The 27,215-nt window shown below is 39.9% G+C and overlaps 1 protein-coding gene across 1 annotated transcript in view; it reads right to left on the minus strand.

The window, feature by feature from the left end:
* Positions 1 to 18,956: 18,956 nt before the first annotated feature.
* The window catches only part of LOC122427838 (asparagine--tRNA ligase, cytoplasmic-like), a 49,210-nt gene continuing 40,951 nt past the window's right edge, over positions 18,957 to 27,215 (minus strand). The window contains exon 2 of the mRNA XM_043447550.1: positions 18,957 to 20,326. Coding sequence (XP_043303485.1) covers positions 19,852 to 20,326 — 475 coding nt within the window. The 3' untranslated portion in view covers positions 18,957 to 19,851. The remainder of the gene's footprint in view (positions 20,327 to 27,215) is intronic.

A 27,215-nucleotide genomic window follows, 5' to 3' on the forward strand; every position in this document is an offset into this window, starting at 1 on the left:
TCCATCCATGCCGTTGTGCTTTTGTATACTTCATTGTACAGTACTGTTAGCATACAGTAATACAATATCTTTATTTCAAGCCCAGGATGTGAGTGAGTGAAGTTGCAGCTTGCCCTCTGTCTCCGATTGCTGATGATGCTTCATCTCTACCATCTCTCACGTCCTCTCTCTCCTCCAGCCAGTAACTCTTCTTGCCTCTTCATTTGATGCCGCCCCTGTACACCAGCTGTTATGCTGTACTACTGCACTTTTCAACCAGTCGTGTCTGACTCTTTGTGACCCCATGGACTGTAGCCCACCAGGCTCCTCTGTCTATGGGATTTTCCAGGCGAGGATACTGGAATGGGTTGCCATTTCCTTCTCCAGGAGATCTTCCCGACCCAGGGATCAAACCCGGGTCTCCTGCGTTGCAGGTGGATGCTTTACCTTCTGAGTTATTTGTTTGTGTGAAAGCATTACAAACCTACTGCAGTATGGTACTACATAGCCAATTGTGTTACTCGGATACCGAGGCCAACTTTGTTGGACTTATGCACAAATTGGACTGTGCTCTCAGAACAGAACTCGTTCATATGTAGGGGACTTACTCTATAGTATTGAAACAAGAGTAAAGTGGTCTTTGACTAGAATAGAAATTCCACATATAAATTCCATAACACTTGGAAATTTAGTTGTGTGGATCACAAAAAAACTGTGGAAAATTCTGAAAGAGATGGGAATACCAGACCACCTGACCTGCCTCTTGAGAAACCTGTATGCAGGTCAGGAAGCAACAGTTAGGACTGGACATGAAACAACTGACTGGTTCCAAATAGGAAAAGGAGTATGTCAAGGCTGTATATTGTCACCCTGATTATTTAACTTATATGCAGAGTACATCATGAGAAATGCTGGGCTGGAAGAAGCACAAGCTGGAATCAAGATTGCCGGGAGAAATATCAATAACCTCAGATATGCAGATGACACCACCCTTATGGCAGAGAGTGAAGAGGAACTAAAAAGCCTCTTGATAAAAGTGAAAGAGGAGAGTGAAAAAGTTGGCTTAAAGCTTAATATTCAGAAAACTAAGATCATGGCATCTGGTCCCATCACCTCATGGGAAATAGATGGGGAAACAGTGGAAACAGCGTCAGACTTTATTTTTGGGGGCTCCAAAATCACTGTGGATGGTGACTGCAGCCATGAAATTAAAAGACGCTTACTCCTTGGAAGGAAAGTTATGACCAACCTAGATAGCATATTAAAAAGCGGAGACATTACTTTGCCAACAAAGGTCTGTCTAGTCAAGGCTATGGTTTTTCCAGTGGTCATGTATGGATGTGAGAGTTGGACTGTGAAGAGAGCTGAGCACCGAAAAATTGATGCTTTTGAACTGTGATGTTGGAGAAGACTCTTGAGAATCCCTTGGACTGCAAGGAGATCCAACCAGTCCATCCTAAAGGAGATCAGTCCTGGGTGTTCATTGGAAGGACTGATGCTGAAGCTGAAACTCCAGTACTTTGGCCACCTGATGTGAAGAGTTAACTCATTGGAAAAGACACTGATGCTTGGAGGGATTGGGGGCAGGAGGAGAGGGGACGACAGAGGATGAGATGGTTGGATGGCATCACCGACTTGATGAGCATGAGTTTGAGCAAACTGCGGGAGTTGGTGATGGACAGGGAGGCCTGGCATGCTGCGATTCATGGGGTTGCAAAGAGTTGAACACAACTGAGCTATTGAACTGAACTGAACTGAACAGAACTGAAAGTAACATTTCAAATCAGTGGGTCGATATTACTATGTCAGCAAATCTGGAAAACTCAGCAGTGGTCACAGGACTGGAAAAGGTCAGTTTTCATTCCAATTCCAAAGATAAGCAATGCCAAAGAACGTTCGAACTAGCACACAATTGTACTCATTTCACACACTAGTAAATTAATGCTCAAAATTCTCCAAGCTAGACTTCATGAACTACATGAAGTACATGAACTGAGAACTTCCAGATGATCAAGTTGGATTTAGAAAAGGCAGAGGCCAGAGATCAAATAGCCAACATCCATTGGATCGTAGAAAACACAAGAGTTCCAGAAAAATATCTACTTCTGCTTCATTGACTAAAGCCTTTGACTGTGTGGATCACAATAAACTGTGGAAAATTCTTACAGAGATGGGATGACCAGACCACCTTACCTGCCTCCTGAGAAACCTGTATGCAAGTCAAGAAACAAGAATTAGGACCGGACATGGAACAACGGATTGGTTCCAAACTGGAAAAGGAGTATGTCAAGGCTGTATATTGTCACCCTGCTTATTTAACTTATATGCAGAGTACATCATGTGAAAGGCTGGGCTGGAAGAAGGACAAGCTGGGATCAAGATTGCCAGGAAAAATATCAATAACCTCAGATATGCAGATGATACCACCCTTGTGGCAGAAAGTGAAGAGGAACTAAAGAGCCTATTGATGAGAGTGAAAGAGGAGAGTGAAAAAGCTGGTTTAAAACTCAACATTTAAAAAACTAAGTTCATGGCATCTGGTCTCATCACTTCATGGCAAACAGACAGGAAACAGTGGAAACAGTGGCTGACTTTATTTTCTTGGGCTCCAAAATCACTGCAGATGGTGACTACGGCCATGAAATTAAAAGATGCTTGCTCCTTAGAAGAAAAGCTATGACAAACTTATACAGCATATTAAAAAGCAGAGACATTACTTTTCCCACAAAGGTTCATCTAGTCAAACCCATGGTTTTTCCAGTAGTCATGTATGAATGTGAGAGTTAAGCCATAGAGAAGGCTGAGGGCCAAAAAATTGATGATTTTGAACTGTGGTGTTGGAGAAGACTCTTGAAAATCCCTTGGACTGCAAAGGAGTTCCAACCAGTCCATCCTAAAGGAAATCAGTCCTGGGTGTTCATTGGAAGGACTAATGCTAAAGCTAAAGCTACAGTACTTTGGCCACCTGATGCAAAGAGCTGAATAATTGGAAAAGACCCAGATGCTGAGAAAGACTGAAGGCAAGAGGAGAAGGGGATGACAGAGAATGAGATGGTTGGATGGCATCACTGACTTGATGGACATGAGTTTGAACACACTCTGGGAGATGGTGAAGGACAGGGAAGCCTGGTGTGTTGCAGTCCATGGGGTCACAGAGTCGCACACTACTGTGTGACTGAACAACAACAACAAGGTAACATTTCAAATCAGTGGGTAGATTATTTAATAAATGGTATCAGGTTAACTAGATATCAACTGGTAAAAAATAAGATACATCTTAATTTCGTGCTGGTTACAAGCTAAATTCCAATTTTACTAAAATCTTAAAGATAAAAATCATTAAAGTATTCAAAATAAATAAATGAAAATGCATGCATGACCTTGGGTAGGTAGGGCCTTCTTGTTGCTGTTCAGTTGTTAAGTCATGTCCTTTGCAACATTTCGCATCAGGTGGCCAAAGTATTGGAGCTTCAGCTTCAGCACCAGTCCTTCCAAAGAATATTCAGGGTTGATTTCCTTTAGGATTGACTGGTCTGATCTCCTTGCTGTCCAAGGAACTCTCAAGAGTCTTCTCCAACCACAGTTCAAAAGCATCACTTCTTCGGCACTCAGCCTTCTTTATGGTCCAACTCTCACACTCATACATGACTACTGGAAAAATCAAAGCTTTGACTACATAGACCTTTGCAAAGTGATGACTCTGCTTCTTAATACACTGTTTAGGTTTGTTATAGCTATTCTTCCAAGGAGCAAGTGTCTTTTAATTTCATGGCTCTAGTCTCTGTACCCAGTGATTTTGGAGCCCAAGAAAATGAAATCTGACACTGCTTCCACATTTCCCCCGTCTATTTGAAATTAAATGATAGGACTGGATGCCATGATCTTCTTTTTTTGAATGTTGAGTTTTAAGCCGGTTTTTTCACTCTCCTCTTTCACCTCAGGTAATTCAAGATTAAAACCTTTATATGACAAATTATACCATGAAGAAAAGATTTTTTTTTAATGGTATACTAGGAGAAAGATCAGAGAAGGCAATGGCACCCCACTCCAGTACTCTTGCCTGGCAAATCCCATGGACGGAGGAGCTGGTAGGCTGCAGTCCATGGGGTCGTGAAGAGTTGGACATGACTGAGCGACTTCACTTTCACCTTTCACTTTTATGCATTGGAGAAGGAAATGGCAACTCACTCCAGTGTTCTTGCCTGGAGAATCCCAGGGATGGGGTCGCACAGAGTTGGACACGACTGAAGTGACTTAGCAGTAGGAGAAAGATACTTCAACATATGTGAAGATAAAAAATTGCTTTCTGGGATACAAAAGGAAAAATGTCTAAAAATGGGAGTATAAGCAATCCATTGTAAAAACACCTGCCCTGCCCTGCCCCCCACCACCAAAATGCAACAGGCAATTCACAGAAGCAAAATACAAACAGGACATCAAGCACTGGAAAAACAATGCTCAATTCCATTAAAAACCAAGAAAATAAAAACAATGACATAGCATTTTTTAACCATCAAACTGACAAAAAATTAAATGTTTGATAATATCAACTGTAAATAGAGTGTAGGTAAATATGTACTCTGATCTCTAGCTAACAGAATTTATTTATTTATATATTTTGGCTGTGCTGGGTCTTCATTGCTGCATGGACTTTTCTCTAGTTGCTGAGAGAGGGAACTACTCTCTAGTTGCGGTGTACTGCCTTCTCAATTCCTGGCTTCTCTCGTTGCAGTCACGGGATCTTGGGGGCACAGGCTTCAGTAGTTGCAGCGTGTGGGCTCAATAGTTGTGGCACATGGGCTTAGCAATTCCACGGCATGTGGGATCCTCCCAGACCAGGAATTGAACCCTTGTCTCCTTCACTGGCAGGCAGATTCTTTACCACTGAGCCACCAGGGAAGCCGCTCTAGCTAACAGATTTTAAATGGTACATGTCTTATGTCCCAGTAAATTTTTTAGTATCTTCCCTAAAGTGGCAATTTTCACATATGACCAAGAAAGCATATTCAAGATACCTGAGAGTAAAATTGGAAACACCATAAATGTCCTTCAGTAGGGAAATGGTCAGATAACCTAACCCTATCTTCACTGTGGTATATTATGCCTCAGTTAAAAAATAAAAATAGCTGAGACTTATGCCTGCAATTTGAGATATGTACTATCTGAAATAGTGTTGGACATATTGTACTGTTAATGGGAAAAAAAAGTTGCACAACTACACATATAGAATTTACCATTTGTTCTTTTTAAAAATATGCTTACCAAAACAATAATATATATTTTCTCCAGGTAACAAAAGAATATACACAAAACGTTTCCTATGCTGAGCACAGAGGATGTGGGTGGTAGGCCAAGAACTTAACTTCTGCTTCCCAGGTGGCGCTAGTGGTAAAGAATCCACCTGCCCATGTGGATATGTAAGAGATACAGGTTTGATCCCTAGGTTGGGAAGATTCCCTGGAGTAGGACATGGCAACCGACTTCAGTATTCTTGCCTGGAGAATCCCATGGACGGGGGAACCTGGTGGGCTACAGTGCATAGGGTTGCACAAAGCCAAACATGATTGACGCAACTTAGCATGCACACACGCACATAACATTTTTAATCTTTATGAGGTGGAGGATTAACCTATTACATCCATAAAAGCAATAATTGGAAAAAATATATTCAAACTCCTCCCTAGACTTCAGGGCTTTGTTTCCAGCATCCTTGGTTCATTGAATCTTAAATATTGAAGAGCTCTACGAACTCAGTTCTACAATTCTCCTTTACTGATAACTGGATATTGGATTATATTAGGCTTCACTTTTTCCCAATTCCATTCTCTCTCCATCACATTAACATATTCCATAAGGGATTGTGTATCTATCACTCTATTTTAGGAAGAAAGAATAACAGAACTTTTTAATGCCTAATTTTCTCCTCAGCTTGAGTTCACCTGAATTATTCTCTCTCTCTCTTGTGTTGCAATCCAAATGGATTTATCTTAAGAAATAATCTTGAGGAAAAAGAAAATATTATCTGCATCTCAAGAGGCTTCAGCAGAAGGATCATTGTTTTGCTGTTTTCTCTCATGCTTATATTTGTACCTCAAATATTTCACAGCTGTCTTCAGAAACACTGTACCTTAAGGACTTAGAAAATATGTTCTCTTAAAAAAAAAGAGCCATCAACTAGTTTGCTTCCACTCTAGACACAGGTGAAATCTTTCTATGCTGATGCTCTAGAAATGGGGAACCTTCTGGTGAAGATATAATTTGTCCATTAGTTTTCTTTTTCATTCCTCGTGTTTACTTTCCTGCTTTTGTTGCTATACACAGCTGTCTTGAATCAGAGAAAGCTCCATTTTTTATATATCTGTAAAAGATAGGCATATAATTGAACTCTACTGACAGGTTCAGAAAAAATAAACCCACAAATTTAGGCATACCAGGGAAAAGGATAGGAAATGGCTGTTTCTCCTTATTTTAAAAAATAATGCTTTAAGCAGCATATGAAACTGAACTGAGAGGTGATGTACTAACATATGGAAACAGATAGCCAGTGGGAACTTGCTGCATGACTCAGGCAACTCAAGCTGAGGCTCTGTAATAACCTAGAAGAGTAAAAATGGGTGGGAGGGAGATTCAAGAGGGATGGGACATATGTACACCTGTGGTTAATGCATGTTGATGTATGACAGAAATCAAACCAATGTTGTAAACCAATCATCAATCAATTAAAAACAAATATTAAAAAAAGAATAAAGACCTTCCAGCTCAAAAGGTCTTCCTCACCTCCCTGCCATGGGGCTAAGAAAAAAAAAAAAAGAAAAGAAAATGAGGAGAGGGAGATAGATAAGGTCTGAATCATCTCCAAGGCCATTTACCTCCAGGGGGCAGGCCGCACACATCTCCGGACTGTGCCCCTCCATGTAGGGGCTATGAGAAGATGACAGTTCACCCACCAGGAAACAGCATCATGACCACCAAGCGCCCACTGACATTCTAAGGTGGTGTATCTTCTGTCCTCCTTCTACCCCAGGGCCCTGATGCTTTGAACCCTAACAGAGTGCTAGGCTTATACAACTTAATCCTACTCACAGGCTTCTTCACAGCCACCTCAGCATCTGTCACCCACCAATGTTCTTTAAACTCTGTTACAAGGATGACTGGATGCAGTGGTGAAATGCCTTTCTCCCTCTCAGCGTGACCCAGGGTCTCAGATCTGTGCACATTCTATGTCAAAACGGAAATGGGGGCGGGGAAAGGAATTCGGACAAAAGATAGAGACCACAATAGTAGAAATTCTCCTTAAGCAGGAAACCTCCAAATGAACTCAACACCCACCAAACTTGCCTTGGACCTCAACTCTTCCAATCCTGGGCTGCATCAGAATCAGAAATACACGGTTCTGTCTTCCTGCACCCTTGGCTAAAGCAGGCATCACCAATTGATTGCAGCACACTCTTTCCCTTGTCAAAGCACCTAAAGCAGGCATCACCAATTGATTGCAGCACACTTTCCCTTGTCAAAGCGGCTGCTGCTCCCTCTAACTTAATGCTAGAACAATTCCTCTGCCCAAATGCTCTGTCCCAGCTCCACCTACCTGTTCCACTGCTTTAACTCTGCCACTTTTCTACCTCCTATTGAAAAATCCAAACAACCCCAAGAATGATATTGAGCCTCTGTTCACCTTTAATGAGTTTTAAAGCCATGGAGGAGTTAGTCTCTAGGAGGGCAGTTAAAGAGCACTACTCCCCTTCCTGCCAGGACCCGGGAAGTACAAGCCTACCTGGGTTTAGTAAAGAACCCCACGTGGTCATGACACCGGAAGGAGACTGGTACTGGAGAGATCTAGCAAGGTGACGGAGCAAGGGAGAGAAATGAAGAGAGGAAAGGATGAGAGTGCTGAAGAAGGCATACAGCTTGGGCCAAGATTAGCCCAGTTAAAGAGTAGAGAGAGGTCCTCCCACATGGAAAGGAGTTTTGGGAGGTTATGTCAAAGAGGCACTGCAGAGCTTTAAAGTCAGACAGTGCCAGGTTTAGTCCCAACTCAGTCTCTTACTAGTTCATTAACTCTGTAGACTGCAACCCTGTAAAAAATAATAACTCTCCCCACCTCTGGGAGCAGTGAGGAAGACTGAAAAGTGTACAAGGGAGCTGGTACAAGGTCCAGTTCAGTTCAGTTGCTCAGTGGTGTCTGACTCTTTGAGACTCCATGGACTGCAGCATGCCAGGCTTCCCTGGCCATCACCAATCCCGTAGCTTGCTCAAATTCATGTCCATCGAGTCAGTGATGCCATCCAACAATCTCATCCTCTGTTGTCCCCTTCTCCTCCTGCCTTCAATCTTTCCCAGCATCAGAGTCTTTTCAAATGAGTCGTTTCTTCCCATCAGGTGGCCAAAGTATTGGAGCTTCAGCTTCAGCATTAGTCCTTCCAATGAATATTCAGGACTCATTTCCTTTAGGATTGACTGGTTTTATCTCCTCAGTCCAGTCCTCAGTAAAATCCTTATCACTACTGACACCTCAGAAAATTTCTAATGTGATGAGAGAAAGAGATTTCAGAGGGTCTCACTGAAAGATGGAGCCAGCATAAATGACCTTACCAGATTCCCCATATCTTCTCATTTGTGTGCTAACAAACTTGATCATTTTAGGTCAGCTTATCCTTGAGAATCTTTTTAACTAGTAGCACATTATCAGACTTTAAACATTGTGTTATGGGAGCTTGCTTCAATTAATACACAGAGAATCTTTATTAATAGCAACACATTCTTTGTAACTTAAAAGGAGTATTCTGATCTTAAAAACAGATAGTAGTTTAAGCAAGGACTGTTCTCTATTCCAGTTTCTGAGAAAATCATCATCTTTTCATGAATTAGGCCAGGGAGTGACTCATCTTTCAGCACATTTCTGCAAACAAGGGAAAAGAAAGGTCAGGGGAAACAGTTACAGAGCACTATTTGTGGTAATAAAATATTAATATGGCTGGGTACATGACTGTATTGGCTGGGTACATGACTGTAGTTGCTGAAGAATCTTTGAAAAGATTTGGTAGAGAAAAGGGAGAGAGGGACAAGGAAAACATTGTAAGGACAGAGGAAATTTGTTGAGGACGGAATGTTTATATCCTTCCAATTTGGTTATTTCCTTCCTATTTGGTTGCAAACAAATAGTAATGAGACCTTTTGGGGATCACTGGCCAAGAGGTTTTGAATCTACTATGTTGAATTAAAGTCTTGGTACATGTTTTTCACATAAAATGAATGTAATACTAATGAATGCACAGATTCTTATAGCAGCATCTTCATATGCATTTATCCTTATTTCACAACAGTCTTATGATGCTCATTTTACAGAGAAGGAAACTGAGGGTCAGAAACTTTAAATGACTTAGTAAAAGTATGTGAATGTCTTTCTGTCTTATAACACTACATAGTGCTCTACAAGTGACTCAAGTACGCAGCTTGTTATGTAAATAGAGTTGTTAGGCTGCGAGGCTGTCATCAAGTTGTCTAAAGAGTCTAAAGATATTCCCAGGATGCTTTGCTCTAAGACAGAAGCTCATAACAGAATCAGTAATGAAATTCAACCTCTGTTAGCTTTATGGCCTTGTGTTGTCATTTTTTTTTCTATCGTGTCTGTTTCTAAAGAATTGATTTAGCAAAAAACAGTGAACATTTTGTACATTTGTATAACACATCACAATATGCAGAAAAGTGGCCTATGCCATGCTCAGGTCTCTGTGGGTGTTGTATGGATCTAGAAACTTTCTTAATCTCATGCTTTAAGATCCTACTATAGTTCTTCTGAATAGAAGGGGCCTTTATCTTTCATGTGTGTGTGTGTGCATGTGTGCTTGGTCATGTCCGACTCTGCAACTCCATGGACTATAACCCACCAGGCTCCTCTGTCTGTAGAATTTTCTAGGCAAGAATAATGGAGTGGGTTGCCATTCCATTCTCCAGGGTATCTTCCTGACTCAGGGATCATATTCTGGTGTTAACCAAGGTTTCATTATTGTAGACACATCATTCCCTGCTATGGCTAAAATCCTACCCATAAAGACTAAAAACAATGGAAAAGTATTATTTTTTTTTTTGGAAAATTATTTTAAATAGTAGAAAGCAGAATATGATGGAATTCAACATGAAAGTAGCCTAATAATTATACCTTTTCTTTTGAGCTTCAAAGCTTACAAATGACATATAAAACAAGATCAAAGTATCCCTTTTCATCCCCTAAAATAGGATACTAAAATATAAAGCAGCCCTTACAGATTGTTTTTGTTTTAACTATTTGGGAGGCAGTATAGCACCTTAGTCAAGAACGTAGGCCCTTGATTAAGAATCTAAGCTGCCTGGATTCAAATTGCAGCTTTACCATTTAAATATTCACCTGGGCAAGTTATTTCAGCCATTTAAATCCAGTTTATTCGGGACTTCCCTAGTGGTCCAGTGGCTGAGACTCTGAGTTCCCAATGCGGGGAGTCTGGGTTTGATCCCTGGTCAGGGAACTGGATCCCATATGCCTCAAGGAAGAGTTCATATATCACAACTAAAGATCCTGAATGCTGCAACTAAGATTGAAGATCCCACATGCCACAACTGACACCTAGTGCAGCCAAATAAATAAATATTTTTTTAAAAAATAAAATAAAATAAATCCAGTTTATTCATCTGTAACATGAGCATCAGAGCAGTGTTCTCCTCATAGAGTCACAGGCAGAATTTTAAAAGTTCATCCGTGAAGAGATCTTGACTTAGTTCCCGGACTGTGTTGGTTCTGTCCATGTCATTGTGTGTTGAAGCATTTAAGCAATCAAAAAGAAATTTGTGAAGAAAGAATCATATTAGCTGAGCAGGAAGTTGTAAGCCTGTCCTTTTCTTGCATGCCACAGACTTTTATCTCTGTGTTGCTTTCTAGAAAAGGAGGAAAGAAGCTGTTCCTGCCTTTCGGTGAGTGGATGTAGTTTATTTAACTTAATGAACTTGCCACTGTGATTCTTGTTTGTTTGTTTTCCCTAGATTCAGCCAGGAAGAATAATCCTTCTTAATTCTTGCCTAAAACGTTCTCTAGAGCTTGTGTAGAACATTCTTCCTTAGAGCACAGTGCATGCGTGTATGCTTAGCTGCTTCAGTCATGTCTGACTCTTGGTGACCCCATGAACTGTAGCCCATCAGGCTCCTCTGTCCATGGGATTTTCCAGGCAAGAATACTGGAGTGGGTTGCCATGTCCTCCTCCAGGGAATCTTCCTCTTTCAGGCATCGAACCTGAGTCTCTTATGTCTCCTGCATTGGCAGGTGGGTTCTTTACCACTAGCGCCACCTGGGAGGCCCCTAAAGCACAGTAGGCTTTCTGTCAAATATGCATGAAAATGAGATTTTTAATATCTTGATTTTATTATATACAAAATCAGGTTGATTTTGCAGTATATAACAAAACATTTCCAAACATAGAGGCTTAAAACTAATTATGTATTAGTTCAAAATTCTCTAAGTCAGATTCGGGTTGGACTTGTTTAAGTGGTTTCTCCACTGGTCTTACCTAGGCTCACTCGTGTGGTTGCTGTCACTTATGTGGTGGACTAGCTGGGGACTAGCTGGTGCTTGATGGCTCGCTTGCATATCTGGTGGTTGGCTGGGGCAACAGACTAGCTGGGTCACATGTCTCCAGTGTCCAGCAGGCTACTCTGGGCTTTTTCACATGGTAACTGCGTTCCAAAAACAGTAAGACAGAGGACAACTCCTGGTGAACAAGCATTTGTCAAGCCTCTGCTTATGCCATGCTTGCTAATGTCCTGTTGGCCAAAATAAATCATATGACCAAACCAAGATTCAAAGCATGGAGAAATAGACTCCATCTCTTGATGGTAAAAACTGCAAAATAATGTTGCCATTTTTTCCTTAGTATTGAATTATAATCCTCCTCAGGAAAAATTAAATCCATTTGGTTGCAAATAGCATGGAACATAAAAATTGAACTATAAAGACTGAAATTTTCATCTCTAACTTTTGGCTACAGTGAAGTCTCATATAAGATATGGAATAAGGACAGAGAGTGGAATCAGTCAATAGTTATGCATGTTGTACCTACCAAGCTAGGGTAGTATACATAATTTAATAGTGGAAGAAGAGGGCTTCGTTCAGTTCACAGAAATCATACTCCCCTCACTCAAGGATATTGTAGTCAGCTGATTTCAGAGATGCAGAAGACCATACTACAAGGTAGTTTGTGATAACATTATGGCAATGATGCAGCTAAGAAGTATTGGAGTTCTGTGGAATGTGTGTTTAAGGGATAGAAAACTCCTAGGAGGAGGAAGTGAGGCTTCAGTTCATTCAGTTCAGTTCATTTGCTCAGTTGTCTGACTCTTTGCCACCCCATGGACTGCAGCAAGCCAGGTCTCCCCATCCATCACCAACTCCCAGAATTTACTCAAACTCATGTCCATTGACTCAGTGATGCCATCCAACCATCTCATCCTCTGTTGTCCCCTTCTGCCTTCAATCTTTCCCAGCATCGGGATCTTTTCAAAAGAGTCAGTTCTTTGCAGTTCTTTGGCCAAAGTATTGCAGTTTCAGCTTCAGCATCAGTTCTACCAATGAATATTCAGGACTTATTTCCTTTAGGATGGACTGGTTGGATCTCCTTTCTGTCCAAGTGACTCTCAAGAGTCTTCTCCAACACCACAGTTTAAAAGTATCAATTCTTTGGCACTCAGCTGTCTTTACAGCCCAACTCTCACATCCATACATGACTACTGGAAAAAACATGGCTTTGACTAGATGGACCTTTATTGGCAAAGTAATGTCTCTGCTTTTAAATATGCTGTCTAGGTTGGTCATAACTTTCCTTCCAAGAAGCAAGCATCTTTTAATTTCGTGGCTACCATCATGCCAAGTGAGGCTTAAACAAAGCTAAAGATATGGACAAATTTGCAAATAAAACAATAATGTGTTCCAAGGAATAAATGTCAAGAAATGGATGCTAGCATGGGAATGAATTCTGCATATTTGGAAATAGTAAGGATCCCTAAAGGGCTGGAAGAGATGATACAGCAACTTGGATTTGTAATGCATAGTAGGTCAATTGCTTTCCATGCCTAAATTAAACCTAGCACTGAAATTAATGATTTCAGGTCTCTGAAGGCCAGATTTATCTTCCTAAAATACTGTTCCCATCCCATTCCTCTTTTGCTCATTGCAAATCTTTGATGGCTACCCTTGGTACACAAGAATGAGTTTGTACTGCAGAGCTTAGCATTAAACCAACTCTTGCAATATGCCTCAAATCACATTTTTAGTCTTCTCTCTCACTCCTCCTCTATTATATTTTTTTCTCTGGAGCTGTAGCCATTAAATATTGTATGAAATCTCTCTTTACCCAGCTTAAAAATTCTTAGGCTTTTTAGATTTTCAAACTTAATGTTGGGTTTTGAATAATAACAATAGTGAATTCTAGGCCTTTACAAGCAGAATTTAAAATGAAATCACAAGTGTTCTTTAAGAATAGTAATCACAGATATCTCTACCATGTAGCTTTTAGTTTAAATTTCAAGTATTTTCCTAAAGATTTCTTTTACTACATAGGTTCTAGCAAAGGATGGTTACCATCAATCAAAATTATTTCCCACTGAGTACCCAGCACTGTCAGGAGCTATTTTTAAATCCTATCTACCTCTTATTTGGCCTGGACTATCTAAACCTTTTATTGCATTTATTTTTTTAAAAAGAAGAAGTACATCTTTCACTGTTCCAGAGATATACCCCATGAGCCAAATATGAGTTTCATGTACGTATCCTAGTATTTAGCCTGTGAGTGGCAGGACATATCTCCTTCACTATATATGTTCTAAATCAAGCAGTAAAGCAAAAGGAATTTTTCTGATGTTCAGAGTTGTGAGATATTTCAAGATGGACAGTCTTCAGTTTTAAAATATAACAAAATCATCTTTACCCAAGACGGAAAACAAAGTTTGATAAAGCAGTTTCTCAAATTGCCTAGGAGTTTGGCAGTGAAATTCTTTTGGTGTAAAATCATTAAAATAATATAATTTATTTTGGATGACTTCTCAAAGTTCTTGAAAGGGATAGCTTTAATGTAAATTTAGATTCCCTCACTATTTTTGACCAAAACACATGAGCACAAATCAAGAACCCTCTTCTGGACTTCCCTGATGGTGCAGTGGGTAAGAATCTGCCTGCTAATGCAGGGGACACAGGGTCAATCCTTGATCCAGAAAGACCCCACATGCCATGGAGCAGCTAAGCCCGTGCACGGCAGCTGCTGAGCCTGTGTTCTAGAGCCCAAGAGACGCAACTACTGAAGCCCAAAGGCTGAGAGCCTGTGCTCCACAAGAGAAGCCACCACAGTGAGAAGCCCCCACTCACTGAGACTAGCCCAAACAAAGCAACGAAGGCCCAGGAGAGCCAGAAATTAATTTTTTTAAAAAAAGAACCATTTTCTAAGACTCAAAAGCCCCAAACCTTCACATGTGCCTACAGGATGTGTTTATCTCCTCTCAGAAATCAACTGACTACCATGTCTTGAGTGAAGGGACCATGACTTTATCATGAATTAAACACAACCTTCACCAGATAGTGTAGAGTTACATACTCCAAGGAATAACAATCCAATTACTGTCCTTTTAACCTAAAAATCCCTGTCATTTCTGTGAATTTTATTCTAAACTTCCCCGGAAATTGAATTCACTGCATCTAAAAAGAAAATCAGTTTGATGACCCAGCCCTTTGGAAAAGTTCAGCTATATCCAGTATCATGTTTTGGAACCAATATAAAAGAAGCTGAAAAGGCCATTAGTATGGGTTTCTATCAGCTGAATACCACAGGCAAATTGAATCTCCAAAGTGCACAGTGTTTAACGGGAAGCTTAAAATCATTACACCAAAAATGTCACACCAGGGAGCTTCAGTTCATGTAACTGATTCTGAAACAATATTCTTTTTTGCTTAAATGTCATTCTGTTTAATCATTCTTTTCTCCACTGGTCAGTTTAACCATCATTTACCCTTTTTGCTGTAAACCTTTGATATTAATGGCAAAAAGGGCTCCCGGTTCTGAGTTCCATTTAAGCCAAATCTTGAACAAATATTTCAATGTCATATTTGTTCTTCCTCTTTGATATGATAGGCTATGTATGGTAACATAATTGTTCATTGTTTTTGTTTGTTTGTTTCAGGTGGAAAGAGAAGGAGACTTTTAGAAGATGGTAAACAAAGCCTTGATAGTTTTTTATATTAAGCCATGACTGTAGGAGTCAAGACTTGGCATTTACTCCTGAGTGTATAGGTATTTTTCTCACACTTTGGTCATGCCTTTTTAAGTTACAGTGACTCGTTCTGTGCTTAAAAGGGGTTTTATGTGTTGTTGTTGTTTTTTAATAAGCTTTGCAAGATTTAAAAAAAATTTATTAATTAATTTATTTTTGGCTGCACTGGGTCTTCATTGCTGTGTGCGGACTTTCTCTGGTTGCAGTAAGCTGGGGCTACTCTGTTTTTGGTGCACCAATATGATTTAGTGACAAAACCACCATCCACCACTCAAAACAAAGACTATAGACAGATGATTTTAAGGAATCAGACAATAATTCTAAACATCTCTGTCACTAACCACGTTCTAAACAAACTCAGGTGAAAGAGGCCCATATTTGGGCATACCCTGTGGAAAATACAGAATACAAGGATAAAGGAGAGGGAAAAACACATTTCCCAAGTGCCAAAACAAAGAAAAGAATAATAGAAATCAAGCTAACTTTAGATCTGTTCTCAGGTTCAGATACTGAACCTGTCAGATTAGAATGCCAGGGAGTTGTTGTTGTTTTTTTTTTTAAGTTCAGATATATTCATGCCTATTTGGGTTGGGAATCTGAAACATTAGAAGTTCTTCTGATTTATCAGAAAAAAAAGTACTAACCATCTCTGAATGTAAGGTATGAGCATTCATTTGCAGAAAATTAAGACAAATATTTTATTTTGAACAAGAAGTTGTGTAAATAATGAAGAGTGTGTCAATTATCTCTTCTCCTCATCCCCTCAACCCAAAGGAAAAGAGGGGTGGAAGGTAGAAATGTCTTGTATTTGGTTGCTTGTGTTAATATTCATTCTTCTTCTTTTTCTTTTTTTAATTTTAGGACTTTTATTGATCATTCTTACAACTGAATTTCAATTTACTTAATTTATACCTCTAGAGGAAAGTAAATTTTATTTATTATTTAAAATTTTTAGGAATTTTTTAGCTCTTTTTTAAATTAATTTTTTGATTGAAGGATAATTGCTTTACAGAATTTTGTTGTTTTCTGTCAAACCTCAGCATGAATCAGCCATCAGTTCAGTTCAGTTCAGTCACTCAGTCGTGTCTGACTCTTTGCATGAATCACAGCACGCCAGGCCTCCCTGTCCATCACAAACTCCCAGAGTTTACTCAAACTCATGCCCATCGAGTCGGTGATGCCATCCAGCCATCTCATCCTCTGTCATCCCCTTCTCCTCCTGCCCCCAATCCCTCCAAGCATCAGGGTCTAGGTATACATATATCCCCTCCCTTTTGAACCTCCCTCCCATCTCCCTCCCCATTCCACCCCTCTAGACTGATACATAGCTCCTGTTTGACTTTCCTGAGCCATACAGCAAATTCCTGTATTTGGCTATCTATCCTGTAAATTGGCTATCTATTTTACATATGGTGATGTGAGTTTCCATGTTACTCTTTCCATACATCTCACCCTCTCCTCCCCTCTCCCCATGTCCATAAATCTACTCTCTATGGTTGTTTCTCCATTGCTGCCCTGTAAATACATTCTTCAGTACCATTTTTCTAGATTCCATATATATGTGTTAGAATACAATATTTATCTTTCTCATTCTGACTTACTTCACTCAGTATAATAAGCTCTAGGTTCATCAACTTCATAGAACTGACTCAAATGCATTCCTTTTTATGGCTGGTAATATTCCATTGTGTGTATGTACCGCAACATCTTTACCATTCATCTGTCAATGGACATCTAGGTTGCTTCATGTTTTAGCTATTGCAAACTGTGCTGCAATGAACAATGGGATACATGAGTCTTTTTAAATTTTGGTTTCCTCAGGGTATATGCCTAGGAGTGGGATTGCTTGGTCATACGGTGGTTTTATTCCTAATTTTTTTTTTTTTTTTATCAGCAGGAGGATGAAAAGCTTGTTTTTTAATTTTATTGAAGTATAATTGATTTACAATATTGTGTTAATTTCTGCATAGCTAAGTGATTCAGTTATACATACATGTATATATTCTTTTTCATATTCTTATCAGTCATGGTTTATTACAGGATATTGAATATAGTCCCCTGTGCTATAAAGTTGGACCTTGTTTATCCATGCTAAATGTAATAGTTTGCATCTACTAACTCCAAACTCCCAGTCCATCCCTCCTCTTTCCCTTTTCTCCTTGGCATTCCCAAGTCTGTTCTCTATGTCTGTGAGTCGGTTTTGTATGTGCATGCTCAGTTGTGTCCAACTCTTTGCAACCCCAGGGACTGCAGCCCACCAGTTTCCTCTGTCCATGGAAATTTCCAGGCAAGAATACTGGAGTGGGTTGCCATTTCCTACTCCATCCTAATTTTTTAAGGAATCTCCATACCTTCTTCCTTAGTGGCTGTATCAATTTACATTCCCACCGACAGTGCAAGAGTGTTCCCTTTTCTCCACACCCTCTTCAGCATTTAATGTTCGTAAACTTTTTGATGAGGGCTATTCTGACTGGTGTGAAGTGATATCTCATTGAGTTTTGATTTGCATTTCTCTAAAAATGAGCGATGTTGAACATCTTTTCATGTGTTTCTTAGCCATCTGTATGTCTTCTCTGGAGAAATGTCTGTTTGGGCCGTTTTCCCACTTTTTGATTGGGTTGTTTGTTTTTCTGGCATTGAGTTGTATAAGCTGCTTGTGTATTTTGGAAATTAATCCTTTGTCAGTTGTTTCAGTTGCTATTATTTTCTCCCATTCCAAGGATTGTCTTTTCACCTTTCTTATAGTTTCCTTTGCTGTGCAAAAGCTTCTAAGTTTAATCAGGTCCCACTTGTTTACTTTGGTTTTTATTTCCTTTACTGTAGGAGTTGGGTCATAAAGGATCTTGCTTTGATTTATGTTATCGAGTGTTCTGCCTATGTTTTCCTCTAAGGGTTTTATAGTTTCTGGTCTTACTTTTAGATCTTTAATGCATTTTGAGGTTATCTTTGTGTATGGTGTTAGGAAGTGTTCTAATTTCATTCTTTTACATGTCGCTGTCTGGTTTTCCCAGCACAATTTATTGAAGAGGTTGTCTTTGCCACATTGTATATTCTTGCCTCCTTTGTCAAAAATAAGGTACCCATAGATGCATGTGTTTATTTCTGGGCTTTCTATCTTGTTCCATTGGTCTATACTTCTGTTTTTGTGTCAGTACCATACTGTCTTGATGACTGTAGCTTTGTAGTATACTGTGAAGTCAGGAAGGTTGATTTCTTCAGCTGCATTCTTCTTTCTCAAAACTGCTTTGGCTATTCGGGGATCTTTTGTGTTTCCATATGAATTGTGAATTTTTTTGTTCTCATTCTGTGAAAAATGCCATTGGTAATTTGATAGGGATCACATTGAATCTGTAGATTTCGTTTGGTAGTATGGTCATTTTCACAGTATTGATTCTTCCTACCCAGGAACATGGAATATCTCTCCATCTGTTTATGTTGTCTTCAATTTCTTTCATTAGTGTCTTATAATTTTCTGTGTACAATTCTTTTTTCTCCTTAGGTAAGTGTATTCCTAGATATTTAATTCTTTTTGTTGCAATGGTGAATAGGATTGATTCATTAATTTTTTTTTTTTTTTTTTTTTTATGTGTGGCCATTTATTGATTTCTGGGAATACAGCTTACTGAGAATACATTGACATGCATTTGAGGGGAGAAATTAACCAAACCTGAAAGGAAGCCATTCAATAAGCCTGAGAGTTAATAAGGTAAGAGAGATTAGATCTAAAGACACAGTGTGTGGGGTGACTCCAACAACCACGGAGGGTTGTCCTTAAGATGGCAGCTGCAAACACTTTGGGAACTTCTGTTCTGAACTACTCTGGAACTATCAGGATAGACAGAAGATCACCCTGCCTCTTTAGTTTAAACTAATGCAACAAAGAAAGCTGCTCACTGATGTGCCAGAAAACAAAAAATTTGCTGTCACTTCGAACTGTTCAAGGCAATTCCATTTTTACAAATTCTTCCACACCAGTTTGTATGCTTTAGAGTTATACGCAGCTATGAGATTTAGAAAAGATTCACAACTGATGCAAAAGACTGTAGTCATATCATTCCCATATCTGCTGATTTATGCTCTGTTCTAATACTAGCAGATTTTTACAGCATATTGTCAATTTTTCCCCAAGGTGTTGAACTCATTGATACAATAAAGTGATATAAATTAAAAGAATTCCAGTTACACTTAAAAGGACAGAGATTAAATTACTGGAATGTCTCAGATCATAATTTAAAATTATTTAATGATATATGTGGTACATACGACATAAAGATTACAACCTAAAGGTGGATAAAGCACTGAGACATACTCCTAACTGCAGAGTTACATGCCAGAGTTTCTCCCAAACTTTTTAACGGGTATTTTTTTCTTAAAATGGTAACATCGATGTTACTTGATATTCAAAATGTTCTGAATTGCTTTCTGTGGTAGCAGGAATAAAAAAGAAAACAGAAACGGACATACCCCAGTGAAATTAAAAAAAGGCGGGGGGAAGATTTTGTTTTTTTGTTTTTAAGAGGCAGTCTGTTCCTTCCATGAACCATGCTCTTTCCTTAAAGCTCTGGGGGGTCGAGGGGCGGAGGGGGGAACCGGTCACGGCTTGCAGCGCTGGACAAACCGAGGGTACAAGCACACATCTCGGATGTGGTATCTGTCCAGAATCCAGGTCAAGAATCGTTCCAAGCCCAGGCCATAGCCACCATGTGGACACGTGCCATACTTTCTCTGGTCCGTGTACCAGTAATAGGGAGTGGGGTCAATCCCTTCTCTTTTGTAACCTGCCAGGATCTCTTCATTATCCCAGATACGCATGGAGCCGCCCACAATCTCACCAACGTTGGGCATCAACACGTCGACAGATTCGGTGAGGCGGGGGTCCTCGGGACAGCGCTGCATGTAGAAGGACTTGATCTCCACGGGAAAGCGACACAGCAGGATGGGCTCGTTGATGGTGTCCGTCATCAGCCTCTCCGGAGCTTCCGGGATGTCCTCTCCAAATTCATAGAAGGTTCCATCTTCTTTCTTTATGTTGTGTTCTTTCAGCCACACAATAGCATAATTTTTCTTTCTGAATTTTCATTGTTAGTATAGAGAAATACAAGTGATTTCTGTGTATTGATTTTGTATCCTGCAACTTTGCTAAATTCACTGATTAGCTCTAGTAATTTTCTGATACTATCTTTAGGGTTTTCTATGTACAGTATCATGCCATCTGCAAACAGTGATAGCTTACTTCTTTTCTGCTCTGGATTCTTTTTTTTTATTATTCCTTTTATTTCTTTTTCTTCTCTGATTAGTGTAGCTAGGACTTCCAGAACTATGTTGAATAATAGTGGTGAAAGTGGACACTCTTGTCTTGTTCCTGATCTTAGAGGGGAATGCTTTCAGTTTTTCACCATTGAGAATAATGTTTGTTATAAGCTTATCACATATGGCCCTTACTATGTTGAGATAGGTTCCTTCTATGCCCACTTTTTGAAGAGTTTTAATCATAAATGAGTGTTGAATTTTGTCAAAGGCTTTTTCTGCATCTATTAGATTATCATATGGTTTTTGTCTTTCAATTTGTTAATATGGTGTATCACACTGATTGATTTGCATATATTGAAGAATCCTTGCATCCCTGGAATAAACCCAACTTGATCACGGTATATGAGTTTTTTTAATGTGCTGCTGAATTCTGTTTGCTAAAATTTTGTTGAGGATCTTTGCATCTATATTCATCATAGTTTTCTTCTTTTGTGTTGTCTTTGTCTGGTTTTGGTATCAGGGTAATGGTGGCCTTGTAGAATGAGTTTGGAAGTGTTCCTTCCTCTGCAATTTTTTGAGTTTTAGAAGGATAGGCATTAACTCTTCTCTAAATGTTTGATAGAATTCTCCTGTGAAGCTATCTGGTCCTGGGCTTTTGATTTTTGGGAGATTTTTGATCACAGCTTCAATTTCAGTGCTTGTAATTGGGTTGTTCATAATTTCTATTTCTTCCTGGTTCAGTCTTAGAAGATTGAACTTTTCTAAAAATCTGTCCACTTCTTCCAGGTTTTCCATTTTATTGCCATATAGTTGTTCATAATAGTCTCTTATAATCTTTTGTATTTCTGCATTGTCTGTTGTAACCTTTCCTTTTGCATTTCTAATTTTGTTGGTTTGATTCTTCTCTTTTTTTCTTGATGAGTCTGGATAAAGGTTTGTCAGTTTTGTTTATCTTCTCAAAGAATCAGCTTTTAGTTTTATTAATCTTTACTATTGTTCCTTTCATTTCTTTTTCATTTATTTCTGCTCAGAGCTTTATGATTTCTTTCTGTCTGCTAATTTTGGGGTGTTTTTGTTCTTCATTGCCCAGATGTTCTAGGTGTAAAGTTAGGTTGTCTATTCAATGTTTTTTCTTGTTTCTTGAGGTAGGATTGTATTGCTATAAACTTCCTTCTTAGAACTGCTTTTGCTGCATCCCATAGGTTTTGAGTTGTCATGCTTTCATTGTCATTTGTTTCTAGAAATTTTTTTATTTCCCTTTTGATTTCTTCAGTAACCTGTTAGTTATTTAGAAACATGTTGTTTAATCTCCATGTGTTTGAGTTTCTTACGGTTTTTTTCTTGTAATTGGTAACTAGTTTCATAGCATTGTGGTCAGAGAAGATGCTTGATACGATTTCAATTTTCTTAAATTTACTGAGGTTTGGTTTGTGACCCAAGATGTGGTCTATCCTGGAGAATGTTCCATGTGCACTTGAGAAAAAGGTGTATTCTGCATTTGGATGGAATGTCCTGAAGATATCATTGAGGTCCATCTATCTCATCTCATGTATCATTTAAGACTTGTGTTTCCTTATTAATTTTTTGTTTTGATGATCTATACATTGGCGTGAGTGGAATGTTAAAGTCTCCTACTATTATTGTGTTACTGTCAATCTCCCCTTTAATGTCGGTTAGTGTTTTTTTTATGTATTGACGTGCTCCTATGTTTGATGTGTAGATATTTACAATTGTTATGTCTTCCTCTTGGATTGATCCCTTGATCATTATGTTGTATCCTTCCTTATCTCTTATAATCTTCTTTATTTTAAGGTCTATTTTGTCTGATATGAGGATTGCTACTCCAGCTTTCTTTTGCTTCCCGTTTGCATGGAATATATTTTTCCATCCTCTCACTTTCAGTCTATATGTGTCTTAAGATCTGAAGTGGGTTTCTTGTATACATACATATTGGTCTTGTTTTTGTCTCCATTCAGCCCGTCTGTGTCTTTCAGTTGGAGTATTTAATCCATTTACATTTAAAGTAATTATTGATATATGTGTTCCTATTGCCAATTTCATAATCGCTTGGTGTTGATTTTGTAGGTCTTTTTCTTCTCTTGCATTTCTTGACTATATAAGTCCCTTTAACATTTGTTGTAAAACTGGTTTGGTGGTACTGAATTCTCCTAACTTTTGCTTGTCTGAAAGGCTTTTTATTTCTCCATCAATTTTGAATGAGATCCTTGCAGGGTACAGTAATCTTGGTTGTAGATTTTTCCCTTTCAGTACTTTAAGTATGTCCTGCCATTCCCTTCTAGCCCGCAGAGTTTCTGCTGAAAGATCAGCTGTTAAGCGTATGGGATTTCTCTTGTATGTTACTTGCTGCATTTCCCTTGCTGCTTTTAATATTCTTTCATTTTGTTTAGTCTTTGTTAGTTTGATTAGTATGTGTCTTGGCCTGTTTCTCCTTGGGTGTATCCTGTATGGGACTCTTTGTGCCTCTTGGACTTGATTGACTATTTCCTTTTCCATGTTGGGGAAATTTTCAACTATTATCTCTTCAAAAATCTTCTCATACCCTTTCTTTTTCTCTTCTTCTTCTGGGATCCCTATAATTCAAATGATGGTGCATTTGATATTGTCCCAGAGGTCTCTGAGACTATCCTCAGTTCTTTTAATTCTTTTTACTTTATTCTGTTCTTCAGAAGTTATTTCCACCATTTTATCTTCCAGCTCATTGATTCGTTCTTCTGCTTCAGAAATTCTGCTATTGATTCTTTCTAGAGTATTTTTAATTTCAGTAATTGTGCTGTTTGTCTCTGTATGTTTATTCTTTAATTCTTCTAGGTCTTTGTTAATTGATTCTTGCATTGTCTACATTCTGTTTTCAAAGGTTTTGATCATCTTTACTATCATTATCTGAATTCTTTTTCAGGTAGTTTGCCTATTTCCTCTTCATTTATTTGAACTCCTGTGTTTCTAGTTTATTTCTTCATCTGTGTAGTACTTCTCTGCCTTTTCATTATTTTTTTTTTAACTTATTGTGCTTGAGGTCTCCTTTTCCCAGGCTTCAAGGTTGAATTCTTTCTTCCTTTTGGTTTCTGCCCTCCTAAGGTTGGTCCAGTGGTTTGTTTAAGCTTCATATAGGGTGAGATTTGTGCTGAGTTTTGTTTGGTTGTTTTTCCTCTGATGGGCAAGGCTGAGTGAGGTGGTAATCCTGTCTGTTGATGATTGGGTTTGTATTTTTGTTTTGTTTATTATTTAGATGAGGCATCCTGCACAGGGTGGTGGTTGGCTGATACCAGGTCTTGTATTCAAGTGGTTTCCTTTGCGTGAGTTCTCACTGCTTGATACTCCCTAGGGTTAGTTCTCTGGTAGTCTGGGGTCTTGGAGTCAGCGCTCCCACTCCAAAGGTTCAGGGCTTGATCTCTGGTCAGGAACAAAGGTTCCACAAGTGGTTTGTTTTGGCATTCAGTGAGATTGAAACAAATACCCAAAACCAAAAAACCAAAGATGAACCCCAGACAAATGGCAGTTACAAAATCAGGCAAATAATAATTAAAATAATGGGATATACACATATACATATACTCCCATAAACAAAATCAAAACAGTCCAACAAAAATAAAGTACAGTAGATTGATCCAGTGATCAAAGGAAATCAAAAATTATACCTACCAGTTAAAAACAAAACTAACTAAAGCACAAACTGGAAAACAAAACTAAAGCAAGGTGCCAAGTGGGGAATAAAGCAACAAAGAAAAAGCTAACAATTATGTTAAGAGGAAAGGAAAGAAAGAAAGAATAGATATGCAAAGTTAAATAGAGGTAGATAAAGAAGATTTATATACATTAAAGATTAACTGCAAGGGGGAAAGAACAGTAGGAAAAGCAAACAAAGGAATAAATGTAGAAAAAATAATAATAGGTTTTTGGTTTTTTTTTTAGATTTTTTTTTTTTTTTATTAGTTGGAGGCTAATTACTTCACAACATTTCAGTGGGTTTTGTCATACATTGATATGAATCAGCCATAGAGTTACATGTATTCCGCATCCCGATCCCCCTTCCCACCTTACGCCGGCTGGAGAAAGCTTTCTCCTGTGCCAGATACCTTCCTGCTTCACAGCAGGGCCCCAGAATTACTCTGGGCTTTTCCTGTGCCAGATACCTTCCTGCTTCACAGCAGGGCCCCAGAATTACTCTGGGCTTTTCCTGTGCCAGATACCCTCCTGCTTTGCAGCAGGGCCCCGGAATTACTCTGGACTTTTCCTGTGCCAGATACCTCCCTGCTTTACAGCAGAGCCCCGGTTTTACTCTGGACTTCCTGTCCTGCCTGAGACAATGCCGGCACACACACAAACACGGAGAGCCAAAGACAAACACACGGACAGCTGACAACACAGCGCTGGGTTTTCGGGCCCCCTGAGTTTTCCTGAGCACCGGTGCTATTATCTATCCTTCCCCTCTGTCCTGGAAGTGTTCTCTTCCCCTGATAAAGGGATCCCGGACGAGCCCCCAGATGTTATGCCCGGTGTCCGAATCCCCGAGCGGGAAGAGAGAAGGCCTCCAAGACAACACAACTCGCAGGAAGGGAAGTTTATTACTGACTCGAGCCAGGACTCTCCGCCCGCAACCAACGCAGTGGTGCGGGTCAGAGAGCCCCAAGCCCAAGCTGTTACACAAATTTATAGGGTGAGAAGCAGATTGGTTACACGTTTGCAAAGCAATTTCATTGGTCAATACTTTCGCGCGCGTGGGACTTTCCTGGGGGTTTCCGCCCCGTTCCTAATTTCCTAATTGGCAAACATCGGTCAATGTTAAGTGAAAGCTAATTGGTCCTAATTGGCAAACAGTGGTCATTGTCAAGCGAAAGCTACCTGATAATCTTACCAAGTAGGAAGGCCTACTCTTAATCTAAGTTGCGTTCTCTCCTCACACTCCCCTCTGAACCTACTCCCATACCAAGCTTCCTACACTCCCCTCTGCTGGCGCAACTCTACAATGCCCTCTGGAAATACATCAATCACAACTTGCCTGCCCCTGCCCCCCAAGCCTCCCTGCCCCCTTTACAAACTGGGGACATGGTCTATCTGTCTGATAATCCCCAGGGTGACCTAACCCTAAAAGTGACAGGGACCATTCAAAATCATCCTCCTTACCCCAACTGCAGCTAAACTTGAGAAGGTCACCTCCTGGGTACACCTCTCTCACTTAAAATGGGTCAGCTCCAACCCTGCGCTGCCCTCCTTAAATGATCCCTATTAGGTCTCCCTCACAGGACCTACCTCCTTAAAACTCACCTGGCAACAACCTCTGTCAACCATCCAAGAAGACACTGAATGACCTGGACTCTCTTCAACCTACAACTGTTACTGACCCAACTACTGCAAGACCTCTGGACCAGCGCCCCGACAGGAACCTCCTTCAAAGACCTGACTACACTGGTGTCTCAACTGTGGCTCCAGGGAACCTTCTACAACCTGACTCCAGATGAAATCGATTTCTTTACTCTCATTCTCTACATCATTCTGCATCCTAATGAGCACTGTTCCTCCTAGATTCAAACAACCACCAACTTGGGGCCTTCTGCCCCCCCTGACTGGCCTCTCCCTGTCTCTCTAACTATAACTGCACTCCTAATCTTAATCCTTGCTATAGGCGTAGTAACCGTCTCCCCTCAAGACTGGCCACCTATCCTTCGTCTTTCCGTGGGTATCGCCTACGTTGCTAGCTGTGTTCTGCTCCTAGGGCGCTATTTCCTCTGCACTGCCTAACTAACAGCCCCATGACTCCTCTGCTCCTTATCCTGGCTGCACTCCCCAGCCTTCTGGCCACTCCCTGCCCCTGCTCAGACATGTATTCTTATGTACATTCCTCATGTTATAATACAGCTCCAAAACCATGCACCATGAACCTCGGGGGCGGGAAGTCCAAATCCCTACTCACTGTCAAAGTATAAAAGAGAGGGAGTTTCCTGAGTACCTGCCATAAGCCAAATGGAAGAAACATATGTTTCTATCCCATTACCCACTGGGGGTACTCAGACAGGGGGTGTGGTACTAGATCAAAATCAGGAAAAGAAACAAGAACAAGTTATAAAGAACATAATTTCCCGGTTACAGGCGACCCCTGAGCCTTACAAACACCTAGACCTCCTTTCCCAATTACGGCCTCTCCTAAAACCTCCACTGGCAACCAACACCTTACCCGCCTTCTCAACTCTTCCTTCCAATTCTTCCAGTACACACAACACACATCCCAGTGTTGGATATGCATGTCACTGTTTCCCTCACTACACATAGCAATTCCCTTACCCTCAACCTGGCTGTCACAGGGCAACTATACCTCCCCTTCCCAACAGAAAACTACACCACTCATTGGGCCAGTCTCTGACAATGTCCTACTCTCAGCCTCTTCAAACCTAACCTGTATTAACTACTCTAGTCCCAACTACACTGGTCTTACAAACTCGGCTCCCTCCTTCTGTTCCACTTGGGTTCTCTGGAACAGTACAAATAATTGCACCAATCCAGAAATTTTCATTCTCTGTGGAACCTATGCATATTCATGCCTCCCCTTAGACCACCCTGGACCCTGCATCTTGGTCTTCCTGACCCCAGGCCTAACATTCCTCAAAGAGGAAGAGATAGAACAAATAGTTTACCCCCAAGGGGAACTTTCCCACAGAAAAAGAAGAGCTGTCATAGCCCCCCTCCTGATTGGG

Source organism: Cervus canadensis, chromosome 25 (assembly GCF_019320065.1).
Source record: "Cervus canadensis isolate Bull #8, Minnesota chromosome 25, ASM1932006v1, whole genome shotgun sequence".
In the NCBI taxonomy this organism is placed as follows: domain Eukaryota; kingdom Metazoa; phylum Chordata; class Mammalia; order Artiodactyla; family Cervidae; genus Cervus; species Cervus canadensis.